This window comes from Hibiscus syriacus, unplaced genomic scaffold (genome assembly GCF_006381635.1).
Source record: "Hibiscus syriacus cultivar Baekdansim isolate YM2019G1 unplaced genomic scaffold, ASM638163v2 tig00015426_pilon, whole genome shotgun sequence".
Classification (NCBI taxonomy): Eukaryota; Viridiplantae; Streptophyta; class Magnoliopsida; order Malvales; family Malvaceae; genus Hibiscus; species Hibiscus syriacus.
This window is the reverse complement of record NW_024062362.1, coordinates 1,221,287-1,245,851: the sequence shown is the minus strand read 5'-3', so window position 1 is coordinate 1,245,851 and position 24,565 is coordinate 1,221,287. Positions and strand designations below refer to the sequence as shown.

At 32.7% G+C, this 24,565-nt stretch overlaps 1 protein-coding gene across 4 annotated transcripts in view; it reads left to right on the top strand.

Moving 5' to 3' along the window:
* Positions 1 to 24,565, top strand: part of LOC120207872 (rhodanese-like domain-containing protein 8, chloroplastic) — a 50,073-nt gene that overhangs the window by 21,832 nt on the left and 3,676 nt on the right. The window contains exons 6-10 of one of the 4 annotated variants that reach the window (XM_039207285.1): positions 685 to 815; positions 1,260 to 1,535; positions 2,576 to 2,756; positions 8,326 to 8,336; positions 17,446 to 17,451. In XM_039207285.1, the coding sequence (XP_039063216.1) occupies positions 685 to 815; positions 1,260 to 1,535; positions 2,576 to 2,726 (558 nt within the window). In that variant the 3' untranslated portion in view covers positions 2,727 to 2,756; positions 8,326 to 8,336; positions 17,446 to 17,451. The remainder of the gene's footprint in view (positions 1 to 684; positions 816 to 1,259; positions 1,536 to 2,575; positions 2,757 to 8,325; positions 8,337 to 17,445; positions 17,452 to 24,565) is intronic. The other 3 variants (XM_039207286.1, XM_039207287.1, XM_039207288.1) reach the window with 3 other exon arrangements.

Below are 24,565 nucleotides of genomic sequence, written 5' to 3'. Positions count from 1 at the left end.
GGACTTGTTTCATTCTCTTTCCTTTAATTGATTATGCTACATTTTGACAAAACAAACCATATCAGTCAAAGAGTTGTGTATCTCTGCTCTAAACATGATTGACCACTGTTCTGCCATGTCGGAGGATCGTTGGCTTTGATGTCAAATTGTTACGAATGAATTGAAATCGACTCATGGACGATGGACAGGGAAATAACTCAAGTTCATCAAAGGGAGCTTGAAACCTTTAGGACTTGTTAGAAAAAGATTCGGATCCCTTTTTAGGGTTTTTGGTAAAATTCAACTTGCCTTTGTTTTATTCATCATCCCCTTAAATGGAGATTACAATATAAAGAAAGTATATCAAGTTAAATAAAGTAATACTGAAGGCAACTTCTATTTCACAGGTCCTAAAACAACTCCTGTATTCTAAGATTCCTACCTAACGATTTCTCCACCTAACATCTTCTCCCAAGTGTCCACAACAATTCTTTTATGGTGCAAATAGCATTTTGAGAGTTGGTTAGTTTTTTATATGTTCATATGATTGTGAATTGGATTTTGATTGTTGTGGCTGGAAACTTACTTGCTGGAACAAAACAGGTCGAAGATCTGCGTTCTACCATAGTGGCATATGGATCATTCTTTTCTTTTCCTTTTACTTCTTCCTTTTATGGGCTTTTATGTCTATGGTTCTGAATGCAGGCTAGTATCTCTTCTCTGGTATTGCAGGGTGTTGCTTCTGATCAGCTATCACAAGTTGATAAAGAAAAAACTGATATTTTGATGTATTGCACAGGAGGTATTCGTTGTGATGTATATTCTACAATCTTAAGGTAACCTGCTGTTCTGTTCCTTCCATTTCTTTCATGTAACATTTTAAGTTTGAAATTTAGAAGGCTTTATACCAGAATTAAAAAATACATCTAAAAACTAAACGTGCACATCAAATTACCCATCTAATATTTCAGCATTGAAAATGATAAATTCTTAAAAATAAAAATTAGTGAAGGAATGGCATAGGTGAAGCTAGTATCTTAACGCTGACCGACTCAGTGGGTATGCCTCAAGCAAACTATTCAAGATAGTGAGATACAACTGATCAACATCATGATGCTTGGAACTCTTGAGAATGTGCTGCTTTAGTAGTGATGAAAATTGTAATTCAGTAGAACGGAAAAACATTGTGAAACACGCCTTAACTGTGATTGAATTACTTTGCAGATCATTCTACTAGAGAAAATTGTCGATTCTAACAAGATGGTTCATTTTTGTGTTAGACAACAGGGTTTCCAAAATTTGTACACCTTGAAGGGAGGAGTATCTCATTACCTCAAAACTGAAGGTCCTGTAAAATGGATTGGGAACTTATTCACATTTGATTCTCGTCTTTCTCTCCCGCCATCTGCCTATAACCGTGAAACAATGATTGAATCCGGTTTGACCCGGCAAGCATTCAATAGTGAGAAATTTGCTAAATGCTATGTTTGTGATTCCAAAGCTTCTGAGTTAAGGCATCGGAATTGTGCCAACCTTGACTGCAACCTTCTTTTCTTGTAAGTTATTCTCCCCTTTATGGCATTCTTCGCATGCATAGCTTGTAAAGGTTTAGTTCATGCTAGATATCCATGTGTCACAAATAATCTAACCAGGTTATTGTGGTGTTGTCTCTCTTTAATGGAAATATATAGGTCTGTTGGAAAAATAGTCATTAAAAATAATTCAACTATGGACTCTAATCTATCACATCAATTATTTGGTTCTAGAGTTCTAGCGTGTGATTTTAACACTTAGGCTTTGCTTGGTTGAGTGGAAAAAAATGGAAGGATGAGTGGAAAAGTGGAAAGAAAATAAAATAAAATGTGAGGGTAAAGAAAATGAAAGGGATGATCATTTTCCATCATCATGTGTAAAAATAAATCACTCTGATTTGGAGGGAAAAGTTGAGATAAAATGTGAGAAAGATGCGAGTTGTTCCAAAATGTTTTTTTCTTTCCCCAAAGCTTAATTTTCTTTCCTTTCCTTTCATTTTTAACTCGACCAAGAAATGAATGGAATCAATTTTCCCATATACTTCCTACCAGGCACACCATTGAAAAGGAAAAATAAAATCCATTTTTTCCACTTTTCTATCTCTTTAATTTTCCATCCTTCCAACTTTCTTTCCACTTTACCAAGCAAAGCCTTGATCTCTGGAAAATTGGGTATTCTTGAAAGATCATGTATAGAGGACTCATGGCAGCCTATTCAAGAAATTTTGCTTTTGGAGGGTCTAGACTGAAATTTGGTAGTGAACTTTCAGATCTCAGTAGTGTGGGAAGTATAATGTTCAGACCATAGTGGTTTCATGTGATGCGAGTCATTTTATTGTCTGCTTCATTTTCCTTTTGTTATATGTTGATTTCTAGCTTTCTAGTTTTCTCATTGGTCTTAATGCTTCGGTTCTACATTTAAGTATCAAATTCTGGGAACATTTTCCCCAGAAAATATCATATTCTGGTGGGAAAATGTTGCTTTGCACGACGTACTTACTTTTCAAACGTTCGTTTCAGCTTAATATAACCGGTGGCTAATTGTATTTATCTCTACTATGCAGATGTTGTGCAAATTGTGTGATGGATTTGAGAGGATGTTGTTGTCACAGTTGCACGATTGCACCTCGGCGCAGACCTGTTTTACCGGGGTTTCAGAGATACAAAAAGTGGCATGTTTATCGAGATCAAGAAATCGAAGCCAGAGCTCAATGAAGAGTTCATGATTGGGATAATCCATTTGAGTATGCAGCTTTTCTTTTAGTTTATGTAGTAACTAATTCTAGCAGTGTGTATGGTTCAGTTTAGGCAACATTTTTTTATGAAAAGCAAGATTTTTGTTAATAATGATGAAAATTCACTGCTAGGGGCCTCGATAAAAAACCTCTTTAGACCTAAATAGAAGAAAAATAGTGCACCCTAGACAATGACACGGATTAGGACTGCTCTAGCGAAACAGGATAGGGAACACACCCAAATTACAACCAGCAACACCAAAACTCAATCAGAACCTGGATAGCCCACATCAAACAAGAGCACTATAATTTTTTTTATTAAGCTAAGGTGATTATAAAATAGTATATATTTTAAATACTCTTAATCATTTGATAATGAACGTTCAATCACTTTGTTGCAGCTTTTGATGCTCGAATCCATGACCTCTAGGAACAAAAAAAAGAAAATACTGCCCAACCATATAACACACCCTCAAGAAGACCAGGAATGCTCGCACAGCTGGCTCGGCCTCCCGGCTTTAAGCAATAGATATCTCCCTAGCTTCAACATTAAACTTCATTAACCGCCACCTGTGAATTCACTCTGCCAACAGCCATCTCGGCCAGCTGGTCAGCATAAGTATTGCACCTTCTAGGAACCAGATTGACGGCAAACTTCTCGCGAAATACTATTGCTGCAACGGGGTGAAGGAGTGACGACCATTCGACCGGAATAGAGGAAGGATTCAGAATCCAATTAACCACAACAGCACAATCGCTTTGAACAATTAACTCAGAATCCGTGACGACCATTCGACCGGAATAGAGGAAGGATTCAGAATCCAATTAACCACAACAGCACAATCGCTTTGAACAATTAACTCAGAATCCTTGGACCACTTATAGTCCATAAACGACCCTGAACAACTTCAGTGCATATTCAATTGAGTTTTGAGAGCCAAAACATGCAAGTATAAACATTAGTTTCCAACAACAACTCAAGCAAACAATTTCAATAATTTTCCCATTTTACAAAGCAAAATCCAACTTGGTTTGAAAGGGTTAAGTTAAATAGATCGACTAATTTTACTTTTTTGAATCAATTTGAATAATTAATTAGAGGAGAATACTTTTAAATTATACGATTATAGAGGTAAACTCAAATAATAACTCGACCTTCCCACTTGTGGTAGTTTGGATCTAATCAATGATCAAAATTCATTTGTAATATGATGGATTGATTTTTCTTTTTTTCTTTTTAATTTTTAAAGGGTAAAATACACAAATAGTGACAGTAAGGCATTACTTTGTTGAATACTTCGAAAATTACAAAATGATCGTCGACTAGGGTATTATTTTGTTGGGTCCCTCAACTATTAAAGTTACGTTAATCTGTTGATTGAAAAATGATAAAATTTGATCATAAAATTTCAAACGACTACACAAATCAAACAGTTATGGGATCGGATTTTTTAACAGAAAATTATATGTTTGGATCATATGAATAGTCATATTATTATTTTGTAAATTTTAATAATCGACGGACTCAACAAAGTAACGTCCTATAGTCATCCTAGAATTTCAAACGACTATACAAATCAAACAATTATGGGATCGGATTTTTTAACAGAAAAGTATATGTTTGGAACATATGAATAGTCAGATTATTATTTTGTAAATTTTAATAATCGAGGAACTCAACAAAGTAACATCCTATAGTCAAGCAACCATTGGTGCACTTTACCCATATTTAAATTGGAGATTGATTAGATTCATATTCGATCTTCAAATAAATAAATCAACATAAAATAGGTAAAAGAATATATAAAAGAGAGACAAAACATGCCTACATAACCACATGTCTCTCTTTTATATATTCTTTTAGGTTACTTTCTTTTTGTAGTTGTTGGTTGCTGCTCTGTTCCATTGCTATGGCGCACTCTTTTTTTTTCATTCAGGATTAGGGGGTTTTTTAATGAGGGCATGGTAATGTGATGTTTTCTTCTATTTAATAAAGTGATTTTATTTTGCATACATAATGACAGGTCTGGCATGTAAACTAAACTATAGCAAGAGCAAAATCAGCTTCATAAACAGCTAGGGAGTTCTTCACGATCTAGAAATTAAAAAATAGAGATCCAAAATTTTAATACCCTATTCTAAAAAATTTGGGTATGCAAATTTTCTTATTTTTTTTCTATTCCTATTAACAAATTAAACTAAATTTAACATTTTTTTCAAAATAATAGGTGTGCAATGACTCCTTACTTCGAGTAAAATGTTACATCCAAGGTCCAACTGAATCCTAAATGATTCCGAAACAGTCCACAATGTATCAAACACGTTACAGGAGCATACTTTCACGAGGACATGCATGAAAATCAAAACAGTACCCGAAATATGGCACCAAATAAAATGATGTAAGCTCTAACCTTTCATCACAAATCGAATGGCCATCATGTAGTAATCTCATTTATAACTTGGACGTTCAGAACGGAGCTCAAGATCCCTAGGAAACGTACTTTTTCCGTGAGAACTAGTCATTTTGAGTGCCGTATCGACATTTGACTTCCTTACCTTCAAGGAGTTTCTCCACAGCATCTGAAGGAAGGCCGATCATCTCCAATGTCTCCTCCCACACTTCTAATGAAGCCTCGACACTGTGTGCTTCTTCAGAAGGATTTGTAGGTCGACAATCTTGGGAGATGAATGCACAAATAAGCCACTCATCGGCTTTCAACAACTCACAGTACTCTGGAATCTGGGGATCTGTTGCCGAGAAGAGAGCACTCCTAGAACCTGCATTGATATCGAATGATGGAAAATGTAATATTCCCGATTCCCCTTATCTCTGTTTCCATTAAAGTTTCTGTGTTGTAGTAATATATTATCAGAAAGCTATTTTCTTTTACATCAAACAGCGAAGCTTTATTGAAAATCATCTAATGATATTCATGAAAAATCTTCAATAAATTGGGAATCCAAAATTTTCTTCAGCCTTCTAAACCAGAAGGCTTGTGCACATGGAAACATTCATCAAAAGGTTAACTAGTTGTTCTACTCGAAAGAACCTCTAGAACGGATCTAATGGTGATTTGTGAAAATGTATAGTGTTTCCGAAGATTCAATATTTAAAGGAGCAGCTGATAGCAGAAACAAATTTCAGGGCCGCCTTTGGATTCCTCACGGCCATCACGACGTGCGCCCCCGCTTCGGCCAATTGCCGGGCGATTTCCTTCCCGATGCCGCTGGTGGAGCCGGTTACGACACAGGTGAAGTCGGTCAAGGGCGGCAGCTCTAATGGGTTCTGAAGGTGACTCGCCATTATCCTCTGGAAAAGCATCTCGTAGCTCACGTACATCCATCCTCTCAGCCATTCGATCCAACCCAGCCCTTGCTTCTTCTTCGCCATTCCACTCGACGCAAAAGATTCTCTCTTCTTTTTGTGTGTTCCCTGTGACTGTGAATCACAGGCTGTGTGATATAATACAAGATTTCTTCTTTTAGTGTTTTTAAGATTCATTTCGCATTCAAAATGAAAATTAATTAAAAACTACACTTTAGTACATAAACTAATATCGTTGCTCCGTTTTTGCACTCAAATTTTATTTCTTTTCAAAAGCATGCCTAACGTTCAGTTCATGTTTTATTTTGGTATCCACCGTTAAAAACTTAAAGATGATGCTGATGTAGTTTTGTTAATATTTTAACGATAAATACCAAACTGAAACCTAAACTAAATGTTAGGTATAGTTTTGAAAAAAAATAAAGTTTGTGTATCAAAATTGAACAAAATATAGTTTAGCTACTAAATTTATACTTTACCCTATAATTTAGTAAACTAACTATTTAATCACTCATCAATCACTTGGGTTCTATTTTGGTCACGAACTATTGGGTTTTTTTAGAGAAAATAACCTCAGTGACCAAAAATGCCTTATAATATACGATTTTAACCAACTTTTTTTGGATTTGCCAAAATGACCAACTAAATCGCAATGCGATCGATAATTCGCAACGCGATCTCCAGTATCGCAAATCAGTTTCCAGATTCGCAACGCGATTCTGACTATCGCATTGCGATTTTCCAAACTCTAATGTTACGTGTTGCAAATAAATTGAATTTAGAGCCCTTAAGTGGATTTAGGCTATCTTATCAGAGAAAAGGTAAAGTTTATTTGTTAACCGACAATGAAGATGTTGAACGATTCATTGCTTACATTAGTGTTTCGCAAGATGATGTTACATTGTATGTTGTTGAACCTAGAAGTAGTGAAGTTGGGTCAGTAGCGGGTAGTAATCAACTAAGTTTTTCAACCCCAGTTTATGATGCTCAAAATTTAATGGTTCCACCACAATTTCATCAAAAAGCAAATTTTGTTTCACCACATTTCCAATACCAACCACAATCTCAAAACCCACAACCTTTCCCTAATCCAAATCCCAATCAACTTTCAGCACCTAATTCCGATTTTCGTATTAACCAGTTAGACGATGATGAGCCAACAGAAAAAATTGTGAGTACTAGTCGGTATTCGAAATTTGATCTTGGTCAATACCCGGACTTTGATCTTGGTCAATACTCGGATTTTGATGATGTTTCAGAAGAAGAAACAGACCATGCGTGTAATGATTTTGATATTGATCAATACCCGAATTTTGATGATGAAACAGCCGCTGCCGAGGAAGATGTTGTTGATGATAATGAGGAGGAAGTTACGACTGTGAATGAACATGTTGAACATCCATTATGTAATTCATATAACCCTGAAGAAGAAAAAGAAGAAGAATAAATCCCTGAAGAAAAGTCCCCGAAGAAAATGCCACGGGAGTATAACTGGAATATGCCAGAATTACTTCAAATACCGGAAGAAGAGTTGGTAAAAATAACAGTTGATTGTTACACAAAAATTATTCGTATCAAGAAAGATGATTGTTTTGATACAAATGAAGACTTGAAGATAGCTTTGTATACGAAATGTGTGGAAGATGGCTATCAACTAAAAGTTAACAAATCAAGCAAAGATCGTTTCGAAATAAGGTGTATGATTGACAAAAACTGTACGTGGCGTATGATTGCAAAGAGGATAAAAGATTGCGAAATGTTTCAAGTTAGGACTTTTATTGATAAACATACATGTTCAAGAACCCAAGTTTTTCCTCACCATAGACAGGCAAACAAAAAGGTGTTGGGTGGTTTTTTGGCTGAGTTAATGTTTTTGAATGGCAGGGTATATCAGGGACATGAAATTATGACTGACATGAATGCTCGGTTCAAGATTAGTATCTCATATTCTCAAGCTTGGAGAGCCAAATGTTATGCCTTGGAATTGTTGAGGGGGTCACCAGAAGCATCGTTTGCCCAACTGCCGGCTTATTGTCACAATTTAAAGCTGAAAAATCCTGGGTCGATAACTCATATCAAAACAGATAGAGATGGATGCTTTGAGTTGTTGTTTATCGCCATTGGTGTTGCGGTTAGTAAATCAATATAATTTTGTTGACTCATTTTTGTTAGTTACATGCATTTCACATTTAAATGATTATATTTCTTGTGTATATGATTTTGTAGATTCGTTCGTTTATTACTTGCATGCGCCCAGTTATTATAGTTGACAGAGCACATTTAAAAGGTTGATACCTTGGAGTAAACTTATTAGCAGTAGCCATGGATGCTAACAATGGGATACTGCCAATAACTTACGGGGTTGGCAAATCTGAAACCTCTGATTCATGGACATGGTTTATGGGGCATCTTAGGGATTGCATAGGTCCTATTAGCAATCTGACAATCATATCCGATAGGGAAAACTCAATTGACAACGTTGTTAGAAGGTGTTTCCCAGATGCTTTTCATGGACTTTGTGGTGTTCATTTATATAGAAATCTAAAATCAATGTCTGCTGGTATAAAAAATCACAAATGGACATACTGGAAGGCTGTAAAAGCTTATCGGGAAGTGGATTTTAATAAGCATATAAATTGTTTAAGACGTGTTTTGCCTCAGTGTGCTCAAACACTAGAAGATGTCGGGTTTGAAAGTTGGTCAAGAGTACATCAACTTGGAGCAAGATATGGTTTCATGACGTCTAATAGTGCAGAATCAATCAATGCTCTAAGTCGTCATTCCCGGAAATTACCCATTACTATGTTAATGGAGTTTTTTCGAGGCTCTATTCAACAGTGGTACTACAAGAAAAGAAACCATGCAGGTATTATTTCTTTAAATTCGTAACTTATCATATATTTTACTAAGTATTATTTATTTAAATTTACAGAAACATTGGAACATCGTGTTACACCATGGACTGAAAAAAAGATAATGAAACGTGTTCTGAAGTCAACGTCATATAGAGTTGAACCATGTTCAAACACTTTGTTTGAAGTACTGGATAATAACTTAAATGGGCTTGTTGATCTAAATGCAAAGACGTGTAGTTGTATGAAATGGCAAACATCTGGTTATCCATGTGGCCATGTTATAAAAGTTGCTCTTCATCTAAACCAAGATGATTCAAGCGCATATTCTATGGATTGCTACACTACAGAAGTATATCGACATACTTATGCCAAGATTATCTACCCTATTCCACATCCTTCTGAGTGGGACATACCAGATGACTTACAAATAGTTTTGCCACCAGCCATGGACAGAAGGCTACCTGGCCGACCAAAAAGTCACAATCGTATACCGTCCAAGGGTGAAGAGAAGAAGAGATCGACATGTAGTCAGTGCAAGGAAAGTGGTCATTCAAGTTTGACATGTGGATCACCAGTGCCATCACAATCATCTTTTCCTCTATGGATCATCATCAAAATTCAAAGCTCATATGGTGTCAAGCAAAAGGCAATCAAAATCGCAATCAAAATCAAAATCCCAATCACAACCGGCTTCACCTTTTGGGACTATTAACTTAGGTAATTTTTAAATGCAAACGTTGTATTATGTGTATTTTATGTGTAAACTTTTAACATTTTCAGTTAGGCCCATGTATATTAGTAACTTGAGTTTGAACATTGCTATGATTTGTTCAGTTGTTATCACTTATTACACATTCATTTGACTATCGCAACGCGAATATGACTATCGCAATGTGAATTTGAATATTGCAACGGGATAATCGCAATGCGAAAATGACTATCGCAACGCGAATTTGACTATCGCAACGAGATAATCGCAATGCGAAAATGACTATCGCAACACGAAAATGACTATCGCAACGCGAAAATGACTATCGCAACGTGAATATGACTATCGCAACGCGAATTTAACGATCGCAACACGAATTTGACTATCGCAACGAGATAATCGCAACGCGAAATGACTATCGCAATGCGAATTTGATTATCGCAACGGGAATTTGACTATCGCAACGAGAAAATCACAAAGTGTATTAGACTATCGCAACGCGAATATGATGCAGATTGAAATAAACAAATCAACTTTTACATTTCAATCAATTAAACAAGCACAAATAAGAATTATTTACACATCAATTAAACAAATAAGAATTATTTACACATCAATTAAACAAATCAACTCTTATTATATTATTTTTCTCATCAATTAAACAAGTCAGACTTTTAAGAATCAATTACAATAAAAAAGTGTACCCCAGACAGTTGTTTATGCACATCAATTTCACGCAGCTCACTTCAGGATTAACCTGCAGAAACCAAACATTTGCTCAAATAACACTTTCTACACATCTAAAACCAACAAACAACAAATTATTATTGAATTCTAGGTACTTAACAACACTTGCATTTGACTTACAAATTGTTTATGGACACTTTCATAACGCGGATGCAGGTAGGCAGCGTCTCGAATATATCGCTCTAGCCATAAAATCCCGAAACCACAAGCCTACTGCACCTCTATCTCTATCAGTGGGAGGTAGAAACTGTGTACTTCCTGTCGTCAAACGCTCCAAGCACATGCATACGAGAGGACCACAATCCCCTCTGGCTTCCGGCGTTTGTTGTGGCGCGGTCTCGTCTCTGATAACTGTAACATTAAACTTCTTTGGCTTCTTGTTTCCAGAATAAGTCCAATAATTAATCGCATCCAAGAATTTAGCCAAATGAGAGCTCCATCCCTTAATAATATCTCTCAAATCAGACAATGATATGTAATTTATCATGCTGTCATATACTATTGTCTTCAGGGATGGGAGCTGAAGCTCGACGAGAAGCCAATGAGTACGTTTCAAAACAGGGATAAACACCTGTAATCATAAGTAATAATTCAAATTGCGCACTTATTTATGAACACCTTTAAAATATTTAAAAAAATAAATACTAACCTTATCGACCTCCCACCATGCAGGATAAAGTTTAGCTTGTCCATTAGCCAACACATATGATTCCTGTCGTTGATTCTTCAAGTGAACTACGTGAAAAGACGTCGGCATAATTGTATATCGCGTATTTTTTTATTTTTATTTTTATTTTTCTTCAAAGCCATTACTATTAGAAGACGTGACACCCATGCATCAATATGTTGTTTTACAAAAAAGACATATATTAGTGAATTACATAAATTTAAAAAAAATTAATCAAAATGAAATATAAGAAGAAATATAAGACTTACCCCCCCATCGAAATAGCCATTGCCTTCAACCCCTAATAACACACCCCACCAAGACCGTTCAATCAACAAATGCATATCATCGTTGAGTTTGTATATGTCAGCGTAACACCCTTGGCTCCGCTCATGTAGATAAAAATCAACTGTGGTCTTAGCCCAAAGGGTATTATCCAGAATTGTTTCCGGTAGTTGTTTCCTCTCCACTTCATCTGCCGGAATGGTACTGGTCGATAACTTATACGAAAGCCAACAGTCATCCATCATTTCCGGCACGTGTGGCGGTTTCTCAATAACTCGATATATTATACCGTGTGAATCGGGCTCTAGAATGTTGGGAGGGACCTCTTCAACGATGACAATGGCCTCTTGAACGGTGGGAGGGGACTCTTGAACGATGACAGGTGAGTCGGTCTTTTTCTTACGGATTCTTCGCACTATTGGGGTGAACGGAGACTTAATGGCACGTGCACGCCGTCTGATGCGTGAACTCCGTCTTGTAAGAAAAACCTGACGTAGAGCATCCACCTTAGCGGGCCGCTAAAAATAAATTAATACATAAATCTGTAAATAAACAGAAATGATATTAAACAAATATATTTCAAACTTGCACGGTATTCACCCAAGTCATTATTCTATCATTGTTCACAAAATGCATCAGATAACATTCCAGAAGTAATCACTTATATAAACATTTAAAAGGACAACATATAGGTTTAGTGCAGGTTCAATGACAACATAAAGAGTAGTAGTTTATTCTTGAAACTTAAATTTTCAACACTGTGAAGTTAGTATTTGTCTTTGTCTTTTGGTTGAAGTAATTCAATTCATTCAAGTTTCAATTTGCAGAAGAAGAATAGAATCTAAAACTTAAAATCGCAACACGAATGACTATCGCAACGCGAAAATGACTATCGCAATGCGAATTTGACTATCGCAACGAGAGAATCGCAATGCGATTTTCATTTCGCATTGTGATTCTTTCGTTGCGATAGTCATTTTCGCGTTGCGAAAGTAAACTGTTCTTCTTCTGCAAATTAAAACTTGAATGGATTGCATTACTTCAACCAAAAGACAACCAAAAACAAATACTAACTTCACAGGGTTAAAGAATAAACAGTTTAGCAGTATTGGCAGCAACCGAATGAATTTACTAAGCAATCTAAGTGAAATGGTTAATCTAAGTGAAATGGTTAATCTAAGTGAAATTACGAGTAAATTTATCATCAAGTTAAATATGAAAAATATTAAATTTACCTTGTTGCGTAGAGTATGAACCTCATTCTGCAACGATGCTACCATCTCACGTAGAGCGGCTACCTCACCACGTAAAGTAGACACCTCAACACGCCATGCACCATTGTCATCGCGTAAAGTATCGACCTCCTCACGCAAGGCATTGACCTCATCACGTAACTCCCCTAACTCATCCCGTGAAGGCGGAGGTGGAGAACAGGGAGATAAACGTCGTGGCATCTTTGCCGGTCGCCTATCATGAGGTGATGGTGGAGAAGAGGCTCGATGATGTGACAGAATAGGTGATGGCTCTCGTTGTGGAGGTGTATAGTCGGGTCGAACAGGTGATGGCTCTCGAAGTGGAGGCTGCTCATCATCCGTGCCATAAAAAAAACGCTTACTAGCTTGCCACCAATCAGTGGCAAACTCAGCTTCCGTGGGTGTCAGCCTCTGTAATGGAAACAATATAAAAGCTCAAACAAAGTTAAACGTGTACTAGTAATAACTTGTTTATAAACATATGGTAGTATTTGTGTTAACTTACATTATTTATTGTCGTATACGGTAGTAAATCTTCCCATTACTGCAAGGTCCGTTTCCTCTTCCAGGAAATAGCCCTAGGAATATCATTAGCAGTTTTTAATGCATATGTCTACATGGCGGGAAAGGCATCAAATATCCAAATCTACAAACAATATAATAACAAACATTAGTAATTGTTAAATAATAATTAATTATAATTTTGGAAACATTATATAAAAATTCTTACCTTAAAGGCCCAAATAAAGCCTGACAAAGTGTATTTGGAACCATCGCCACGCAAACTTTTTCGATCATCAAAGGCAGACCACAACTTATTCCATGTAGCTTTCCATAGATACGAACCCCACGGAAACATGTTCCATGCATTTAGGTCCTCTACCAATTTAATTATATCATTAGGAATAGGTTGTCTGGCCTCTCTGCCTAAAAAGCCGGCATGGAAAAGTATTAGAAGGCATACTCGGACAACATCGACGTCATCCATCCGAGTAAAACCATCTTTCTTATTCAATAATCTCGTCAAGTCTTCCACGTGTAAATTCGGCTTCTCCATTGACAGCTCAGGAAAAACCCGGGATAACTATGATAGGCGGGTAATATGTCTAGTGTACCGACCTACATCATCGTGTCCGAAGCGTAGACCGATGATTAAGCAAAACTCCTCCCGCCCAAAACACGTATACGCCGGTGGAAAATCAAACCATATCTCTTCATCACGACGTTGTATAGTCTCTGGTAGATCGCTAGTCATGGTTTGAAGAAACAGATGGGTCAACATAGCATCTCCACCCGGATGTTGTACTTTCAGCCATGGCTCGAAGCAAGTATCCTCAAATATTTTTCTTTATGCAGGTGAAAGCTTCGACGCAATTGTTTTGGCCAGGCTTAATTTATTTCTTAAGGTCAATTGAGCCGAATAAAAGTTCTACAAAAACAATAAACATACCAAGTTAGATATACCAAAAACTACACTGTGAAGATATACCAAGAACAATAAACATAAAGAGTAGTAGTTTATTCTTCAAACTTAAATTTGGAACACTGTGAATTTAGTATTTGTCTTTGTTTTTTTGTTGAAGTAATGCAATTCATTCAAGTTTCAATTTACATAAGAAGAATAGTTTTTGAAACTTAAAATCGCAACGCGAAAATGAAAATCGCAACACGAAAATGACTATCGCAACGCGAAATGAAAATCGCAATGCGAAACTAAAATCGCATTGCGATTCTGTCGTTGTGATTTTCATTTCGCGTTGCGATTCTCGGTTTCAAATACTAAAATTGAAACTTGAATGGATTGCATTACTTCAACCAAAAGACAAAACAAAGACAAATACTAAATTCACAGGGTTTAAAGACTAAACAGTTTAGCAGTATTGGCAGCAATCGAATGAATTTAATAAGCAATCTAAATGAAATGGTTAATCTATTATTGAAATTACCAGTAAACTTATCATCAATTTCAATATGAAAAACCTAATAATAATGCAAAAATTTCAAAATAAAAATAATTAAAAAAACTAACCCTCGGTGGTTGATTTGGTTGATTTTCCATTTCTGACCGTGAATGATTGTGAGGGTGGCTCTGAGAGATGGAGATAGACGGATTTCGCCGGAGATGGGGACGGATGTCGCCTTAGAGAGTGAGAGATGGAGATGAGACTGAGTTGTGATTTAGGGTTTTAGGTTATGAGTTGCGATTATGGGATATACTGTGGACGGTTCAGTATTCCGATATATTAATATTCGTGTTTGGAATTTGAAAAAAAATACGCGTTGCGATAATAATGGTGCTTTGAAAATCGCATTGCGACAGTCAGAATCGCGTTGCGATAGTCAGAATCGCATTGCGATAGTCATAATCGCATTGCGATTTATATATTCGCGTTGCGATAGTCATACTCGCATTGCGATTTACATATTCGCATTGCGATAGTCGGAAAATCGCAACATGAATTTGGAAAATCGCAATGCGATAGTCAGAATCGCGTTGCGAATCTGGAAACTGATTTGCGATACCGGAGATTGCGTTGCGAATTATCGATCGCATTGCGATTTAGTTGGTCATTTTGGCAAATCCAAAAAAAGTTGGTTAAAATTGTATATTATAAGGCATTTTTGGTCAATGAGGTTATTTTCTCTTTTTTTATTTCAAAATCATACTTAATGTTAGTTTTTTTTTTGGTAACGAATGTATGATAAAAGGGAATCATACACTGGAAGAGCTATGCGTACCACATTAGAAACTTTCCTAATCCTGAATGGAGGAAAATAGTACGTGTATAACTCTTAAAAGAATCGAAACATAGGATTTTGTTATGTTTTATTCAACTATCATGGTATTTTATTTATTTTTTATTCAGCCAATAAGATGACGATACATGCCATTATTTTATGAGAATAAATTTTTAAAATTTTCATGATTCGAATTATGATATCTCAGAAATAGACCAAACGCCTAATCACTCGACTAAACAAAATAATTGCATAACTTTTATTAAAACACATATTTAATTCATATTAAATTATCAACACAAAATAAATTATTTTTGTGAGATTAAAGATTTATACTTATAACATTTCAAAAAATTATCTGAATAATTAATCATCAAACTAGGTCAATACTTTAATTATCTTTCATCAAAATTATTAATTAATTTATATAAGTATTAAATTAAAGATAAAATATAGTTAAATAATTATTCATTAATTTTTATAAAATTAATGTTAAATAATTTTAAAAATTAAATTTATAGTAATATTTATTTATGATAAAATATGATTCTTAAATTATTTAAAAGATAATTAAAATTTAAAGTTAATTGTATTATATATCCCCAATTATTATAAATTGTTCTCTAATTGTTTTAATATTCCAATTTCATCCTCAAACTATGACTTTCATTCTAAATCAATCCTTAAGCTTTAGAATATTCCAATTTCATCTCTAAACTATAATTCACTTTCTAAATTAGTCCCCAAACTTTTTAATATTCCAATTTCATCCTTAAATTCATCCACAATGTAATTAGTTCAATTATAGTTTAACCTAAATTAAATTTTAAGGTATGACCCTCATTTTAAATTAATCCCTAAACTTTTAAATATTCCAATTTCATCCCTAAACTATGACTCTCATTCTAAACTAGTCTTCAAACTTTTGAACATTTCAATTTCATCCCTAAACTATTAATTTCATTCTATATTAGTCCCCAAACTTTTTGAATATTCTAATTTCACCCCAAACTATATGTATATACTAATCACATCTCTTGTAAATAAAATTGTTAGCACAAGTTATACTATTATATGTTTGAAAAACAAAATTTAGATTAAACTATGGTTGAAAATAGTTACAAATTTGGGTGAATTTGGGGATAAAATTAGAATATTAAAAATTTTGGGGACCAATATAGAAAGATGGTCATAATTTAGGGATAAAATTAGAATGTTCAAAAGTTTAAGGACTAATTTAGAATGAGAGTCATAGTTTAAGGTCTAAATTAGAATGTTTAAAAGTTTATGGGCTAATTTAAAATAGGATTATAGTTTGAGGACATATAATACAATTAACTCTTTTGGTTTTTTCAAACATATAATAATATAACTTGGCCTAACGATTTAATTAACAAGGAATGTGATTAGCAGATACATATATAGTTTGGGATTAAATTAGAATGTTCAAAAAGTTTTGGGGCCAATTTAGAATGAAGGTCATAGTTTGAGGATGAAATTGAAATATTTAAAAGATTAAGGATAAATTTAGAATGATAGTCATAGTATAGGGATGATATTAGAACATTTAAAAGTTTTGGAAACAATTTAAAATGAGGATCATACTTTGAGAACATATAATGCTAGATTACATTAGGCCTAATTCATTATTTAGGATCTAATTAAAAATCTATAATAATTCCTAAAAAAATATTAACAACAATGTTTGTTGTTTCGGTACTTAAATCAATTTTTTTATTAATTGGAACCTAATAATGAATTTCAGAATGTCTTTTAGTTTTTAAAATTAAAAAAAAAACAATAAACCGCTCTCTCCTTTGCCTTTTTTTCCCAATATTAATATAAGTCAATTTAGAATGACAATTTCTCACCAAACAAATAAATTAAGCAATCAACTTAGCCGTCCAAAGAGTCGGTGGCTGGTCAATGATAATAGTAAGAGTAAACTACGTATTTAGTATTTAAATTATCAATTTTTGTCCGTTTTATTATCTAAACTTTTAATTTTTTTTCAAACTTAACGTTAAATTTTGAACATAAGAACTAAAATGAAACAAAAACTAAACTTTAGGTATGATTTTGTAAAAATTGACAGTTTAGATACTAAAACGAATTAAAGTTGATAGTTTATGTATTAAATGTGTAATTTACTCTACCATTAATTATGTCATTCTTATTCCAATATTTTTAAAGATTTTTTTATTAAGCTAAGGTGATTGCAAGTAGTATATGTTCTAAATATACTATCAACCATTTGATACTGAACGCTCACTCACGTTGTAGCACTCGCTGGTGCTCAAATCCATGACCTCTAGGAACAACAACGATTCCTTTAACCACTAAGGTAAGCTGATTCGTGCTAAAATCTTTTTTTAATTATAATATAATATTTTTAAATGTATTTTTATCATTAAATTATAATAATATAAATATTTTTATTTTATTAAATGTTGAAATTAAATACATTTTAATTTTAAGGTATTAAATATGTAGAGCAATTCTTTTAAATACATAATTTTAAAATAAAAAAGAACATCATGTAGAGTTCATTTACTCTCAAAAAATAAAATAAAAACAGATTTTTAAAGATACAATAGTGATTTTAAACAATATTGATTGAAATTAATGGATAAATTATTAAAGTAATATTCTTTTAATTTTTTTTTTATCAAAATGGAACCAAAAAACTATAATTCCGAAAATAATTATATTTTTTTCTACATAAGACAAAGGTAATCAAAACAGAACTAAAACATAATGTTAAGTATAATTTTGAGAAAAAAATTAATTGAGTAACCGAAACAGAACTATAAGAATTGGTGGAGGACTAAATAAATAGTTTATCCTAAATTATAACAGAATAAATTCAAAAGAAAGTGTTCCAAATGTTCGAACTAAAAAAATAATAACTACCAATAGTGGTTGGTTTGAATAGTAATGTAACACCTCTTTCTCATATCCAACCCTGTACAAGAGTCAGAGATATCACAAAACATTTACAGACAATCTACATATGGATTACATTTGTAATCCAGTAAAAATTTGTTTATTTAACGTTTATGCAATTTAACCTTTTTATTAAAATAACTTAATCGTGTAAAATCAAAATATAATACATTATCATACAAATCAAGCTTGATTTTAGACAGAAATTTAGAAGTTCAACACTATTACATATCTTAAATGAAATTGCTTAAAAAAATTGCCTAAATCAAAATTGTCTCTGTATTCCAGTAATTTTTTTTTTTTTATCTAAAACATAAAACTTAGATTCATATTTATAATCATAATAACATATCTCAGATACTTCTTATTCAAATACATGTCATCTAGAAAATTTAAAATAGTAAGATGTCATTATCGATACCTGTAATTATTCTTTATTGATTGTTGTCAACCTCAAAACCTTACTTCACTTACTATTCTTTACCTACGCGTGAAAATCATCGCATGCTAAAATTACACTTAGTGAGGCATATATAAATTTAAGTAAAACTTTTTGAAACATAAAATATTAAATATATAGTTAAAGTACTATGAATATAAAAATATATGAACGTATAAATTTACTTTCAAACTTCTTGCTTTTTATTGTAACTTGTAAAATCTTCATTTCACATATATAAGACTTATCAGATCAAATCAAATACTTAATAAAACATTAGCTTTCTTTTAAATCATATAACATGTGTAAACACTTTATCATATGCAAAACATATCATGCCAAATCAAAATATATGATGAACCATTTACTTTCCTATAAATCATATATATATATATATATAATTTGCATATTTAATTTATAGCCTAATGCATATCAAATGAGAATATAAGGTACACGAGTCAGAATTAGTGTGTGCACAACATGCAGTCTTAACTGTCAGAACAGAACGCACCATTGGTGCCAGATATAAATATAGGTACTATAGAACACAACATCATTATATTGCAACAGAACTTATAAAATGGAAACTCACAATGTCAATACATCGTGAAGCCTAGAACGCACAAATAGTGCCCGATAAATGTACATAATGGTACCATAATGCACATATAGTGTCAATTACAGAGTCACTAAACCTCAAAGCATGCCAATCGTACCACTAATTCTCAATGCACATACAATGGTGTTTTTCATTAATTATTATATGCTAATCAACTATCATAGTTATCAATATATCCAACTTTTCATATCATAAAATAATGGGCAGTTCATACCTTAAACATTTCGTTTACACATATACTGAACATAGTACGGACATCATGAATTACTTTCCTTTTTAACACATATAAATCATATTCATCATATAATAAATAACAAAACTTTCATTCTAATGTAATGAAGTTAACTTATTTTGAACATTTATGATAGAATAGAACATGAGCTGTAACACCCCAACTCGTACCCGACCCGGATACGAGTCTGAGATATCACATTGACTTTTCAATACCTTTATTCTTACAAAATATCAAAACATTTGAACTCATTTTAAGAAAATACATCAATATTCTATTAAAATATGTTTCAGTATAAAAATTCAAGTCAAAAACGTATTTATAAATAGTAAAATACGGTATGAACAGTATCGTAAACGGTACCCTGCTACAGTACTTTCGTAAAATACGTATAAATTCTTAAAATTTAAGACGTTCATTGTTATACATTTACCATTTACATATATACATTTAAAACATTCCAAAACTCGATCAGAGCGTATCTAATACAAATCTTTTATTTATTACATGTCAACTAAATTCTTCCTAACAAAATACATGTAATTCGATTTATATTTCTGATTTGATTTTCGGTAAGGAGAACTGACCTGTATTGTTTCTCTTTACTTGTCTTTTCACTTCCCAAACCTACGTGTGAAACAATCACACGCTAAGTCGATGAATTAGTGAGGCATATAAAACATATAATAAAACCATAAAACATTTCATATATTAAATTACATACATGCACATATACTATCATATTTTTATTCATATATCAAATCCACACATGTACATATATGATATCTTCTTCCTTGTCATTATCCTATTATTATCATTAATGCCTTTTATCATATAATCATATACTTATCATTTATACACATCATATACGTTCATATAACTAAAACATATATCATTTCCTATAACCAATACATGAATCCTGTAACCATATAATAAATCACATATGTATATCACCTTCAGTATATTTGTTTAATCTCTTTATTAGCCCATGTACACCAGTGAGAACTTAAGGTATGTGAGTACATTGAGGTTGTGCACTATGCTGTCACCACATCTCGTATGGGGTCCCACTAAGGGCTATGAAATTTGTCCCGAAGGACCTATGTACTGTATTTGTCCCGAAGGACCACTCCTTAAGAACCATATATATATATTCCAGTGGATCAAATCTGTCTCAAAAGACCCTGTAAATGTTCCAAAGGATACATATATGTCCCGAAGGACCACGTAGAACCCTCGACTCTTGGCATGCCAACTATACCACTAGCTCTCATATCATATAACATGGGCATTATCATTTATACATTTCATATCACTTGTTCTTTCTCTTCTGTCACATACCACATGTATGTGTAACCATATATCTCATATCATATCACAAGTGCATGTATTAATGTAGATCATTTTATATGGCTTTTATCATTTCTCATTTGTTTATGTAAACTTGCATGTCATATCATATAACATATATATAACATATAATAACATACATCCATTTCTATGTACTAATGCATAAATCATAATCACATAACATTTTAGAAGTTACTTTTACCATAGTAACTCCGTCACTGGCTCATCGCAAGCCGATGTTTGTTCAATAACCTAAGTACAAATTAAATTGCACTCACCTTAGCCTTGCTTTGATTCAATCCTATTCCTTTGATTATTCCGAAACTTGTTTAGGCTCAATATCTACATAAATATAACATTTATGCATATCAATAATCCAATTGTATATTTTAATCTTTCAACTCTTAAACTAAAGGAAAACAAATTTCATTTCTTGTTTAAAGTACATATCGATACATCCCTAACTGAGGTATAGATACCCTGTCTATGGTATAGTTACCCTGATGACATTCTGAAATTTTCATCTTCAGGGGGTATCGATACCCCACTATAGGGTATCGATACCATACTGACATTCTGTAATTTTTCGTTAAAAGGGAGTATCGATACCCCTTCATAGGGTACCGATACCTTCTGCCCAGAAATTACCTTTTGAGCACGAAAATCACCTCATATCTGTTCAAACACTTCCTATTTCATCCTCTTACATATACTTAACTCAAATATACATACTTAAACTAATTTATATTCATTTATTTCATCTTAAACCTCAAAATTCTATTTTCCATATAGAAATCAATAATCATACCAAATTGTCCATGTTATCCAAACTTAATTCTAATACTTCTAACTTCTTATTCTCATAGATGACAAGTCAAATTCAACTTATCAACTATATTTCAAGATTTCATTCAAGAACTCAAAATCTTTAATCTCTCCTAAACCTTTCATCTTGTTATTTTAGAACAAATTAAGCTTTCCTTAAGCTTAATTATCATCTAATGATCAAAACTAACTCATAAAATCAACAAATAATTTATTAACCAGAAAACTCACCTTTACCTTGGAACCTTCATGGGGGAAGAAGAAAATGAAGAAGAGAAAGAAGAAGATAACTCTTCCCCATTCCCCCACGTGATTCATTCATATAATAGGGGAAAATATCTTTATTGTCAAATAACCATTTTGCCCTTTAATTCTCTTAATAATTACTAAAACTTTAAGGAAATACCTTCAAATAAATCATTGAACCTTTCAACTTTTCCACTTTAATCACCAAATTATGAAATTTTACAATTTAATCACTAACTCATAGTTTGGGATGTTACAAGAGCATTATAAAATGCATGATTTACCACAATTTCATATTCTGTCAGTTTTCATTACCCTCAAAGAAATATTATTTTGTATTATTCTACACACTTAAAAATTATTCCATTTGTACCAATTGAGACTAGACTCGAATACGAATCTAAATATACAATGCACTTCTTCTAGTTCAATTTGTACAATTTATGATGATTTTCCAAATCTGACTTACAGTAGCTATTTCGACCAAAATCTACTGCACTGTTTTCTGACCTATCATCGATTGAAAATTCATATATTTTTATACTCCTCGAAATCAATATCCATTTATTTTAAACGAAACTAGACTAATATATGAATCCAAAAGTATAAAAATAATCTTGTAGTCATTTCTGTATAATTTATTGTGATTTTTTAAACTTACTATTCAAAACAAAATTTCTAGGCAGATTTCACTAGTAAGCATTTTTAGTTTATTCCTTAATTCTATTAGCTTACCAAATAAGCATATATGCATAAAGCATAAAATCACATAACCTTGAGGAGTTACTTCTTACCATTTTAAGTTCGTCATTTGCTCATCGCAAGTTAATGTTTGCTCAATAATATAAACACATATTAAATGCACTCACCTGGTGTCTTTAGCTTGCAAACCTTCCTTAGAAATTCACATTCATCCTTAATCTTCTCCTTAGCTTTAATATAGTTTGATATTGAATTCAAGCACACAATCTAAATGAGCATCATTTACAAAACATATACAATTCAAATCACATGTTAGAATCTTACTAACATTTGCACCCATTAGAAAATAAATTCCTAAAAATCTTTCGATGCTCATTCAATACTAATTCTATGTCACAACATAAATGTTGACATTAACACTTCAAGTTGACATTAATATTTTCAACTTTACATTTTAACCACTAATTATGAATTCTTTTAGAATCCATCTCAACTTCTCCATTTATTCAAAATGGTCCTTTGACATTTAACTTCAATTCAAGCTTCAAATGACACCATCTTAAAGTTCAACATTTAATTAACACAAGGTACATATACAATTACAAAATTTTCACTTAAATTCCCAAATTTTCCATATTTGTGATTTGGTCCTCAAACTTTACCAATTTTCCAAAATAGTCCAATTTCACATTCTAACATCAAATTTAACATTATAATTCTAAATTACAACATAGTACAACAACTATTGCACAATTGCACATCAACCCCATAATTTTTCATAAATTATGAATAGGTCCCTAAACTTGTGCAAGTTTAGAAATTAGTCCAAACAACATTCTAAAGCTTGTAAAACCTTCCAAATATCATTTCTAAGCTTAGGGAAAATTTTCATAATTTTTTCTTCATTGGGCTGAATATGTAGGGTTAGGGATTTCATGATTTCCAACTTGATTCAAGCATGAATTCCATCTCTAAACAACATTTCAAAGCTTCTACAATCAAATCCCTAACACAATTTATCCAAATCACAACTTTATCAAAACCATATGTTAAGGTCAAATCAATCAGGGCTTGATTTCAAGTGTTTTAATCATCATACAAGCTTGTAAACAACTCTACAACATCAACAACATCAAAATCTATCATCAATTCATAAAATCCTAACATCCCCTTCATCCACCATATTAATGAACTTGTTATTTCAAGAACGTTTAAATGTATAATTGGCACCAAATGATAGAGCATTTCGAATAGATCAATTTTCTATTTCACGCATTAATCCAAACACTAAGGAATTTGCTTGAAAATGAAAAATAAATTTTTCCTCCATACCTTGTGAAGCTCATGTCCATGGCTAATTTTTAAGAATAATTGTCATGAAATTTCTAGTTAATTTCATGTGCATTTTCCCTTTATTAAGCTTAAATGAATTAAAATTATATTTAATGGGAAATGAAAATTTTACCCTTAGTGAAACTTGATAATTACAAAATTACCTTGTCACATATTAATTATCATCATCCAAATTCAAATATGAACAAATTAATTTACCCTTTACAACCTTACCCATGCCTTTTCCCAAAAATTCCAGTCTTATCATTTTCATTTAATGGTCCATAATTAATATGAAAATTAATTCTCAAATCCAATGCTCTATATTATTTTTACCAGACTTTAACACTTTATAACTTTTAACACAAATTCCGGATAAAAAATATGATTCCCAAAAAAACTTAATTCACAGGGGTGAAATATTCATTTACGGAGCCAAAATGCATAACTTTTAAAAATTACACTTTGGTCTCTGAACTTTTCTAAACATTATACTTTGGACACTTTACTTTCAAAATTTATGTTTTGATCACTAACCAAAATTTGAG